Source organism: Coregonus lavaretus (assembly GCF_964263955.1).
Source record: "Coregonus lavaretus genome assembly, contig: SUPER_35_unloc_3, whole genome shotgun sequence".
In the NCBI taxonomy this organism is placed as follows: domain Eukaryota; kingdom Metazoa; phylum Chordata; class Actinopteri; order Salmoniformes; family Salmonidae; genus Coregonus; species Coregonus lavaretus.
The window spans coordinates 88,297-100,395 of NW_028167179.1; the positions used below are offsets into that span (position 1 = coordinate 88,297).

Here is a 12,099-nt window from a genome sequence, read left to right on the forward strand (position 1 = left end):
TGGGGTGCTGCTATCGACCACCAAGTGCTAGCAGTCTGTATCTGGATAATGTGTTTGAAATGCTTGATAGTGTATGTAATGTTAACAGAGAGGTCTATTTTCTGGGTGACCTGGGTCATCGAGTCCGCTCAAGAAGAAACTGCTCACTGTAAACAGTGCCTGTAATCTGGTTCAGGTTATTAATCAACCTACCAGGGTGTTTACAAACAGTACAGGAACTATATCATCCACGTGTATTAATCATATTTTTACTAACACTGCAGAACTGTGTTCTAAAGGTGTATCCACACCCATTGGATGTACTGACCACATACAGTGGCTGTATCCAGAAAAGCCAAAGTTCCAAAAGCTGGGCCTAAAATAGTGTATAAACATTTTGTAGTGATTCCTATGTTGAAGATCTAAAGATTGGCTGGTCTGTTGTGTAATGTGTGTAATGAGGAGCATCCAGATGCTGCACTTCATGCATTTATGAAATTGCTTCTTCCAGTTATTGATAAGCATGCACCTATTAAGAAACTGACCTTTAGAACTGCTAAAGTGTCATGGATTGACAAGGAACTGAAAAACTGTATGGTTGTTAGAGATGAAGCAAAAAGAGTAGCTAATAAGTCTGGTTGCACATCTGATTGGCAAACTTACTGTAAATTGAGAAATGATGTGACTAAACTGAACAAAAAGAAGAAGAAACTTATGAAACTAAGAAATTATATAAAATATGATGGACAAAATACTAATTCAACTCAGTCCTTTATTGAATCAGATGGCTCATTCGTCACAAAACTCTTTGATGTGACCATTTACTTAAATGACTACTTAATTGGCAAAGTGGACAAATGAAATGCCAACAACCATCTGTGAGCCATCACATGCATAAGAAACCTAATTATGAAAGAAAAGCAATGTAAATGTAAATGTTGTAAAGTTAGCGTGTACAAATTATTGCTGGCAATGAATAATGAGGAACCACTGGGATTGACAACTTAGATGGAAAGCTACTGAGGATGGTAGAGGAATATGTTGCCGCTCCTATTTGTCATATCTTCAATCTGAGCTACCCAAGAATGGTAAAGCACTCTTTACTGGTTCTAACAGCTGACCAATCAGTCTACTGCTGGCTCTTAGCAAAATTTTGAATACATTTTTTTTTGACCAGGTACAATGTTATTTCTCTATGAACACATTAACAACAGACTTTCAGCATGACTATCGAGAAGGTCACTCAACATGTACTGCACTGAAAACAACACATACCTCACATAACAATGACAATTTCTCTCAAACAGTGGCATATGGGCTTTTTAGGTGAGCAATGATTCCGCCCTTTGATAAGCAGTGCCCGCTTTTGTCAACAGCAGGGGTGCAAAATATTTTGCTTGTCCATTCCCAGTGCGCCTCTCCAAGTTGCTGTTGGAGAAACGTATCTCTGCAGCGCTCCACCAACGTTCAGTCAAATAAATGATCTAACATAAATCATGTAGCAGATATAGGACATGGTAGAAAAAGTATGTGGCCTTTTCTGAAGCCTACAGGCTGGAGATAAAATGTATGACAATGTAATGAGACGGACACTTTTTACATCATGCAGGTTTCTCCGATCAACTAGCCTAACCTAAATGGCACTCAATTAAAATAAAAAAAATAGCTAACATGTTAACTAAGCAACATATCCTAAAAACAGGACAGGTCAAAGTAAAATTGACATTATGTAATGGACTATCACAACTGTTGTCCAGGAGTTTCACCCCATTGTCATGATCAGTATAAGTAAACATGAATTAAGGCATTATCATTTCCTCATTATAAACGCCAGCATCAAACAACAGGACAAGAACTCTCCTGAGTGGCGCAGTAGTCTAAGGCACTGCAGTGCTTGAGGCGCCACTACAGACCCGGGTTCGATCCCAGGCTGTGTCACAGCCGGCCGTGACCGGGAGACATGAGGCGGCGCACAATTTCCCAGCGTCGTCCGGGTTAGGGGAGGGTTTGGCCGGCCTGGATTTCCTTGTCCCATCGCGCTCTAGCGACTCCTTGTGGCAGGCCGGGCACCTGCAAGCTGACTCATTCACCAGCTGGATAGTGTTTCCTCAGACACATTGGTGCGGCTGGCTTCCGTGTTAAGTGAGCAGTGTGTCAAGAAGCAGTACGGCTTGGCAGGGTCGTGTTTCGGTGGACGCATGGCTCTCGACCTTCACCTCTCCCGAGTCCGTAGGGGAGTTGCAGCGAAGGGACAAGACTGTAACTACCAATTGGGGAGAAAATGAGGTAAAAGTACTAAAGAAAAACAGGACACGGTTGTCCCTTTCATCAGTGAAGCATATTTGCATACACCAACCATCATCATATAATCTACTACAGGGGTAGGCAACTAGAATCAGCCGTTGGCTGATTTTTGTCAGGGGATGGAAAATAATTATAATTTCTACACTGCAAATTGACCAAAACTAAGTGCAAAGAGACTGTATTTGAAAAGAAAGAGAATGTCATACCTTGATTACATTGAGACACTTTTTATTCATTTGTGGGAATACTTTCAGCTGAATTCCTGGTGATTTTAGTCTTTTTTTTGACCAAAAACAAAAATCCCCCAAATCCTGTTGCTGACCCCTGATCTTCTCTGTCTCATCATACTCATTCTTTCTTCAGTTCACCTCATCCAGTTCCCTACTACATCCAAAACCAACAGAATTAGTACTAACTAGTACTATATTACATGTCACTACACATTTTCTGTTGGTGTATCCTGAGGTAACTCCTCTCTGAGAACCTCTTCCCGCAGTTTGAACCTCTCTCCCGTGTGGACTTTCAGGTGCATCTTCATATGGTGCTGGCGGGAGAACCTCTTCTCACACTGGGGGCAGCTGTAGGGTTTCTCCCCTGTGTGGACCATCTTGTGCCTCTTCAGGTTGGACAAGTCTGAAAAACTGGCCTGGCACAGGTGGCAGTCGAATGGTTTCTCCCCTGTGTGCATCCTCTGATGGATCACCACCTGTTTGGGCAAACGGAAGGTTTTCCCACAGAATGAACACGGAAAGCGTTTCTCTTTGGCGCCGCCACCTTTACTGATTCCGTCTCTACTACTGTCATTTGTCAATGGGCTTGTGTAGCCATTTAATGTTGAGGCACTGACATTGTCTGAGGTCTGGTTTAACCTTAGGAGAGTCTGAGGAGGATGAAGGCCAGGGAGTGTCTGTGTTGTCGCAGGGTCCATGTTCCAGTTGACAGATCCTATAGAAGGCAGGCTGAAGGCAGCACCTGTTAGGGGGTTAACCTGAGGCGCCATCAGTCTCTCTGAATCACAACTATAGGAGCAGGACGGAGCATCTCTAGCCGAGTCGGTGTCTGTTTTCTCCAGCCGCATACCGACACCTACCCGTCCTCGCAGACAAAATCTACGCCTCGCCCTGGTCTCAGCCAGTCTGTTGTCACGGAGACTAAGTTCGGTTGTTGTTTTGTGTTCGACAGTCTGTTTCTGGTTGTGGTTAACAGTGTTGTTCTCCAGCCCAGAGTTGAAGATGCTGTCCCATCCACTGACCTCCACTATGTCACCTCTGTCCTTGGCCTGCTCAGTGATGTCATCCCCCGGGTCATTGGCTGCACCCGTCTGGGTCTGTGAATCCAAGATGGCCGCCCAGTCTCCTCTGTCATCCTCCAGCCAACCACCTGCAAGAAGAAAAAATAGATCTTAAAAACATGGCAGAGAAAACTCTACATATGAAGTTTGAGTCAATTACTGAGTCAAGTTCATACATTATAATGTGTGTTTTGGTTGTAAACATAAGTTGTACTGATTTAATTTCATGAATGGAGAAAATATAATAGCCAGGCGCATCACTATTCCCATTGAAGACCTATTACTCTATGTAGGCTTTACAGTGAGGGAAAAAAGTATTTGATCCCCTGCTGATTTTGTACGTTTTCCCACTGACAAAGAAATGATCAGTCTTTAATTTAATTAATGGTAGGTTTATTTGAGCAGTGAGAGACAGAATAACAACAAAGAAATCCAGAAAAACGCATGTCAAAAATGTTATAAATTGATTTGCATTTTAATGAGGGAAATAAGTATTTGACCCCCTCTCAATCAGAAAGATTTCTGGCTCCCAGGTGTATTTTCTACAGGTAACGAGTTGAGATTACTCTTAAAGGGAGTGCTCCTAATCTCAACTTGTTACCTGTATAAAAGACACCTGTCCACAGAAGCAATCAATCAGATTCCAAACTCTCCACCATGGCCAAGACCAAAGAGCTCTCCAAGGATGTCAGGGACAAGATTGTAGACCTACACAAGGCTGGAATGGGATACAAGACCATCGCCAAGCAGCTTGGTGAGAAGGTGACAACAGTTGGTGCGATTATTCGCAAATGGAAGAAACACAAAAGAACTGTCAATTTCCCTTGGCCTGGGGCTCCATGCAAGATCTCACCTCGTGGAGTTGCAATGATCATGAGAACGGTGAGGAATCAGCCCAGAACTACACGGGAGGATCTTGTCAATGATCTCAAGGCAGCTGGGACCATAGTCACCAAGAAAACAATTAGTAACACACTACGCCGTGAAGGACTGAAATCCTGCAGCGCCCGCAAGGTCCCCCTGCTCAAGAAAGCACATATACAGGCCCGTCTGAAGTTTGCCAATGAACATCTGAATGATTCAGAGGAGAACTGGGTGAAAGTGTTGTGGTCAGATGAGACCAAAATGGAGCTCTTTGGCATCAACTCAACTCGCCGTGTTTGGAGGAGGAGGAATGCTGCCTATGACCCCAAGAACACATTTACATTTACATTTTTGTCATTTAGCAGACGCTCTTATCCAGAGCGACTTACAGTTAGTGAGTGCATACATTTTTCATACTGGCCCCCTGTGCTTTGGGGATGTTTTTCTGCTAAGGGGACAGGACAACTTCACCGCATCAAAGGGACGATGGACGGGGCCATGTACCGTCAAATCTTGGGTGAGAACCTCCTTCCTCAGCCAGGGCATTGAAAATGGGTCGTGGATGGGTATTCCAGCATGACAATGACCCAAAACACACGGCCAAGACAACAAATGAGTGGCTCAAGAAGGACCACATTAAGGTCCTGGAATGGCCTAGCCAGTCTCCAGACCTTAATCCCATAGAAAATCTGTGTAGGGAGCTGAAGGTTCGAGTTCCCAAACGTCAGCATCGAAACCTTAATGACTTGGAGAAGATCTGCAAAGAGGAGTGGGACAAAATCCCTCCTGAGATGTGTGCAAACCTGGTGGCCAACTACAAGAAACTTCTGACCTCTGCGATTGCCAACAAGGGTTTTGCCACCAAGTACTAAGTCATGTTTTGCAGAGGGGTCAAATACTTATTTCCCTCATTAAAATGCAAATCAATTTATAACATTTTTGACATGCGTTTTTCTGGATTTTGTTGTTGTTATTCTGTCTCTCACTGTTCAAATAAACCTACCATTTAAAATTATAGACTGATCATTTCTTTGTCAGTGGGCAAACGTACAAAATCAGCAGGGGATCAAATACTTTTTTCCCTCACTGTATGTATTTCTCCCTTACCTTGCTCCCCCGTCTTTAGTCCACTCAGCAGATCAATGCTCTCTGGTCCGTCTTCTATTGTCTCCTCTTTGACCAGCAGCAGATCAGGCTTCTCATCCTCCATGTCTACTGACTGTAAGAGATACAGAGTGAGAGGATGTTAGATCAAGAAATCTGATATGAGCATCCTGCTATGGGGCATCTTCTTATTGGACAATGATTGATTGCTATGAGTTGATTTGATACTATGCAAACGTGCTAGTTGATTTGATTACTTGACACTCTTTATTGGTTTGATAATTCAAAGGAAATCAGTCAATTGAAATAAATTCATTAGGCCCTAATCTATGGATTTCACATGACTGGGAATACAGATATGCATCTGTTGGTCACAGATACCTTTTAAAAATGGTAGGGGCGTAGATCAGAAAGCCAGTCAGTATCTGGTGTGACCATTTGCCTCATGCAGCGTGACACATCTCCTTTGCATAGAGTTGATCAGGCTGTTGAGTGTGGCCTGTGGAATGTTGTCCCACTCCTCTTTAAAGGCTGTGCGAAGTTGCTGGATATTGGCGGGAACTGGAACACGCTGTTTTATACGTCGATCGAGAGCATCCCAAACATGCTCTATGGGTGACATGTCTGGTGAGTATGCAGTCCATGGAAGAACTGGGACATTTTCAGCTTCCAGGAATTGTGTACAGATCCTTGTGACATGTGGCTGTGCATTATCATGTTGAAACATAAGGTGATGGCGGCGGATGAATGGCACCACAATGGGCCTCAGGATCTCATCACGGGATCTCTGTGCATTCAAATTGCCATCGATAAAATGCAATTGTCTTCGTTGTCCGTAGCTTAGGCCTGCCCATACTATAACCCCACCGCCACCATGGGGCACGCTGTTCACAATGATGACATCAGCAAACAGCTCGCCCACATGACGCCATACACATGGTCTGCAGTTGTGACGCCGGTTGGACATACTGCCAAATTCTCTAAAATGACGTTGGAGGCGGCTTATGGTGGAGAAATTAACATTACATTCTCTGGCAACAGCTCTGGTGGACATTCCTGCAGTCAGCATGCCAACTACACACTCCCTCAAAACTTTAGACATCTGTGGCATTGTGTTGTTTGACAATGCTGCACATTCTAGAGTGGCCTTTTATTGTCCCCAGCACAAGGTGCACCTGTGTAATGATCATGCTGTTTAATCAGCTTCTTGATATGCCACACCTGTCAGGTGGATGGATTATCTTGGCAAATGAGAAATGCTCACTAACAGGGATGTAAACTAATTTGTGCACAACATTTGAGAGAAATAAGCTTTTTGTGCGTATAGAACATTTCTGGGATCTTTTAAGTCAGCTCATGAAACATGGGACAAACAATTTACATGTTGCTTTTATATTGTTCATTATAGATCTACATGCAACAGTAGGCTATATTTTGCGCTTTTGACAATGACTTTACATGAGGCCTAAGTCACATGATATGCCTAAATACTTATAACCTCTAGGCTAATAAATAATCACATTTTTCTTTCGATTATTCCATTAAACTACATCATGTTATGAGTTGGGAAATTGATCTATAAGCAATTGACAGCATCTAGGGCCTACGCGTTTGGTGATTAATGATAGACCTTTCAAATGTTTTATGCAACATAATCAGCAAGTGAGTTAATGCCTAGCCTACTGTGCCAAAAGTGATTTAGTTAGTTGTTGAACAGGTGTCAAGTGTGTTGATATGACGGTAATCAAAATTCGACTTAACAACCATACTGTATGATTCAGTACAACATCTCCCGAGTGGCGCAGTGGTCTAAGGCACTGCATCACAGTGCTAGCTGTGCCACTAGAGATTCTGGTTCGAATCCAGGCTCTGTCGTAGCCGGCCGCGACCGCAAGTTGTAGAAACATCTCAAGGATGATCAATGGAAACAGGATGCACCTGAGCTCAATTTCGAGTCTCATAGCAAAGTGTCTGAATTTCTGGTTTTTATTTTTAATAAATTAGCTAAAATGTCTAAAAACCTGTTTTCGCTTTGTCATTATGGAGTATTGTGTGTAGATTGATGAGGAATGTATTTATTTAAACCATTTTACAATAAGGCTGTAATGTAACAAAATGTGGAAAATACTTTCCAAATGCACTGTAGCAGCAAAGGGGGGACCAACTCCATATTAATGCCCATGATTTTGGAATGAGATGTCCACATACTTTTGGTCATGTAGTGTATCTGTTGACTAGGTGGGACTCTTATGACTAAAGAGGCTTCATGCATAGCTTTTATTTTGACCCATTAGAGTAGGAGTAAAATGTCTGTAGTCTAAGCACTTACGACCAATTTTCTACTCACAAGACATCTCAGAGTAAGAGTACTGATCTAGGAACCCCACGTGTCTGTATAGTCTTATCCATTATGATCTAAAAGGCAAAACTGATCCTAGATCAGCACTCCTACTCTGAGAGGCTTTGTGGATACGGGCCCTGACCTAATACCATTCAGACAGTAGTTCACAGTGGGCTCACCTCAGTGAGACTGTGTGGGGTCCTATGCTGCTCAGCTGGTTCCTCTGTGTGTTCAGGAGGAGGTGTAGTCTGGTTGTCATCTATGACCATGGTCCCCTCAGGGTTCTCCAGACCCTCCTCACACCCCTCCACCTTCACCAGCAGCACATCTGGACCCTCCTTTTCCTGGAAGAGACAGGTGATACAGATTACACAGACATACACTCCCTCAGGTACATACACACACACACGCACAGACACTAAACACACTTTCAACATGGAGTGTTTACCCATCCCCACTACATTTGAGTCCTATACTGTAGTTACAGAATTATGTAATTGTTGTTAAACTCATCATGGTGGACATAAATATGATGTTGTGGGTAAATATGAGTCACCTATGATAAGTCAAAAGTAATCATCAGACAAACCTGACTAAACTATTTTGACGTGTACAATAGGTGTTTGTTAGTGTGTGGGTATGTGTAGGTATATTTAGTAAGCGGTGTTGGGTGTATGCAGAATAGGGTGAGATCAGATGTGATGTATACTAAAGAGAATCTCAATGAAAGTCTTGGAATGAAAAGTAACATTTTGTGTTTATTAAAACATAAACAAGTTTAAATACTCTATATGAAAACACGTCTCAACTAGAAATCTGTATGAACTTGATAAACTGCATTCATTTTGTCATTAAAAAAGTGTCTTGGGGATAAAATTAAGTAGTTGAATGGAAGTAATGAAATATGCATTTGAGAACATCATATAGCCTACACAGTACAAACACAATATGTAACAGACTTTTTAGGCTTATATATGCCTTATATATCACACAATGTCTGGATGCAATATTCTACCCAGGAATATTCAACACTGAAATCTGTTACTCTCGTTATTCCAAATGCATCTGTGGATTTTTTCTGCTGACAACAATGAAAATGTTTATTTGTCTTTAATGGTTTGATCTAAACATCAGAAACTACCGAGTGGAATGGTTTTTTCTGCTGGTGTATCCTGAGGTAGCTCCATTCTGGGAACCTCTTGACGCAGTGTGTACAGGCGAACGGCCTCTCTCCCTTGTGGACCTTCAGGTGCATCTTCAGATGGTGCTGGTTGGAGAACCTCTTCTCACACTGGGGGCCACTGTAGGATTTCTCCCTTGTGTGGACCCTCTGGTGCCTCTTCAGGTTGCCAGACTGGGCAAAGTGCATGTGACACTGTGTACAGCTGAATAGTTTCACCGCTGTGTGGAACCACTGGTGGAAGCACCTTCTGGAGGCAGCTGAAGCCTTTGTTACAAAATATGCAGAGGAACCTTTTTTTTTTTTATTACTATTGCCCGCTGTGGCTCCCCCTCCCTGAACCTGGGCTCTAGCCCTGTCATTTGAGTTCAATACCTGATCGAAAAGGCCGTGTGAATCGGAAGGCCCCATCGAAGTGGACACTGGCCGTGTGAATCGGAAGGCCCCATCGAAGTGGACACTGGGTCGCGATCCCTGAACGCATGTAAAGGGGAGTGGGTCTCGACATTGGGATTTGTCTCTAAGCTTTCCATGAAATCTCTGTCCTGTGAGAGTCCGTCTCCTAGGTAACTATCTGTATTCCATGTGGAAGGAATGTCGCCCTCCACTTTCACAGTTACTACATCTACGACCAGACCCTCCCCTTTCTTATCTACGCACCCTTCAGAGTATACACTACTACTGTACCGGTTCCAGTCCCCTCTAGACAGATCAGTCTGTGTCTCTAAACCCAAGGGCATGTTGCCTGGGTCCATCTCTGTAGCTTAAGAACAAGACAGATCATCAACGCCAGTGTATAAAACGCATCACCATCTACATGGGATTGAACAGTCCTTTGACTCTGGTGAAATACGGGTAAATACTCTGAGCCAGGAGCAGGAAGACAGCCTAGTGTACCCAGCCCCAGTCTCTCTGGGTCTGATCTGTGGTCAGATCCTGTGTGTAAAAGCCTGTGTGTTACAGTTAAAGTCTCTGACATTAGGATGGCGTTCGGCGTGCCACTGACCTCCGAGATGCTGTGTCGTGGGTCTTCTTCTACAGTCCTCTCCTGCTTGACCAGGGACGATCCTCCAGGACTTTCAGCCTCTGCATCCTGACACAAGAAGAGGGGAGGTTATTACCGGTACATGAGTAGAATTGGATAACAATGTCATAAGGAAGTCTCACAAGCTCCCCTATGGCAGATAAATGAGGATGTACATGTAAGTAAGTGAATAGCTGAGGGGAGCCTTTCTGAAATAAACTAGCCACATATGATGTACTGTAATTTTGATGTAATACTATTACACTAACCTCTATCATGATAACATACTGGGTTGAGGTTCCAGTCCCCTCATTAACAGTGATTGGTTGGTCATCTCTCCATGTATTGTGTCCTGCTGGCTTTACAAAGCTCCTGTGGCCTCCAGTGAGATGTCCTTCACCCGAGAGAATGATTGGGGATAAAGAGGTGGTTAGGTTAGGTACTGTCAAAGCTGAACGCTATATTGTACACTATTGACAGTTTTGACACTGTCTAGAATTGGCCAGGATGTAAGGTAAGACTTTGCATAACTTCTTGATATACTATTTATAGATCGATTGATTCTATTCCATGCATCATATTGTTTTCAATGAATAAATAATAGTAAATGCAGTAAATCAAGAATCTGTTTAGAATATGATATTGTGTCTTTGTGCAATATAGTTACGTAATCAGGGGAATTATTGCATACTATCCAAAAACGGACCAAGACCCAATTCTGGTTAACACACCTAGTCACACATGTGCAGAGGGGAACGGGGCGATAGTCCCCGCTGAAAAATGTACCTCTTTCCATTCCTCTGTATCGGTCGAGGATCTTGACACTACTGGGACGACTGGCGAGTGCGCGCTCCCGTGACACCTTCAGTTCCAGTAGCTGTAGTTTCCTCCGCAATGCCCTGTTTTCTTTCTGGCTTTGAGTTATTTCCAAACGAAACACTGCATAGTCGTCGTCTACGAGTTTACAGACCTCTGCCACGGCTGTATTCGCTAGCACCTCCATAATGGAGGCTATTTGAGTGTGAAAAACCATGGCCATTGTTAGCTAACGTTAGCAGCTAGCAAGCTAGCGTTACCTAGATAACATATATCAACCAAGTCCTGTCTCCAACGCGAAGTAAAGACTACCTGGCGTAAGTATGTGATGCTGAGCAGTTAAATTAGTAATATTTTGAGTTCCATTGTGTTAATAAATGTCTAAATAAAAACGCTAATGAGAAAATTGTTCTTAGTCATGTTTACGTCCGTACCTCTTTTGTTTTTAAATGGCGGTTGGCAACCAAAATGGTGCATTACCGCCACCAACTGGACTGGAGTGAGAGTCCATTACACGTGATACAAAAAATGGGAAAAGGAAAGAAAATGGCCCAACCAACTAACCCTACATTTATAGAGCCCCACAGTGGAGGCAACGTTTTGTATAACTATCCCAAGATAGACGAGAACCTGCCGTTTCCAATTGGAGCAAATGAATAATAGTGGGCAGGACAAGCACAAGCTAGTGAGATCCTATTGGCGTGTTCTAGCATTTATTTGCATATATCCGTTAGGGACTGCCTACTCTGAAGTGCGCTAGTGCAATAACTCAACTCGCCCTTGCACTCCTAAACAACGCCATTTTTAGAAACGTTGGCAAAGGGTAAAGTATACAAAATGCAGTCCATTCTTTTTGTTACAGATTCTAGTTTTGGAAACAGAAAACTGGATGGAGATCAAATGTTTAATAGATGAGAAAATTAGCAGAAAAATCAATCTTGCTCCATCTTCTCCCACTGCTGGCCACTGGGCTTCCTCTCATCACCATATTTGGTAGTGAGTGGAAATGCCAAGCGGATGCTTCACATTTATACATCCGGTGAAATATCTGTCGTGGCGGTGTCATAATACCCCTAAAACCTAGCGGTCAAACAGGGACATGGTTCCAATCATTTTTCCACCATTCATTTTTCCCATAAGGGATTTTAGAAACACTTAAAATAAGGGCTGTGTTTCATGTAGCCTTACTCTGGTGT

General features: G+C 43.1%; 1 protein-coding gene across 1 annotated transcript; it reads right to left on the reverse strand.

Annotated features, from left to right (window-relative positions):
- Positions 1–732: 732 nt before the first annotated feature.
- LOC311110309 (uncharacterized protein) lies at positions 733–11,364 on the reverse strand. Its single transcript, XM_084188845.1, has 6 exons — positions 10,874–11,364; positions 10,357–10,481; positions 10,070–10,156; positions 8,063–8,227; positions 5,546–5,657; positions 733–3,663 (listed from the first exon to the last, which is right to left on the reverse strand). The coding sequence occupies exons 1-6, from the start codon at positions 11,124–11,126 to the stop codon at positions 2,720–2,722; spliced, it is 1,686 nt and encodes a 561-aa protein (XP_084044971.1). The 5' UTR covers positions 11,127–11,364; the 3' UTR covers positions 733–2,719.
- Positions 11,365–12,099: the final 735 nt, after the last annotated feature.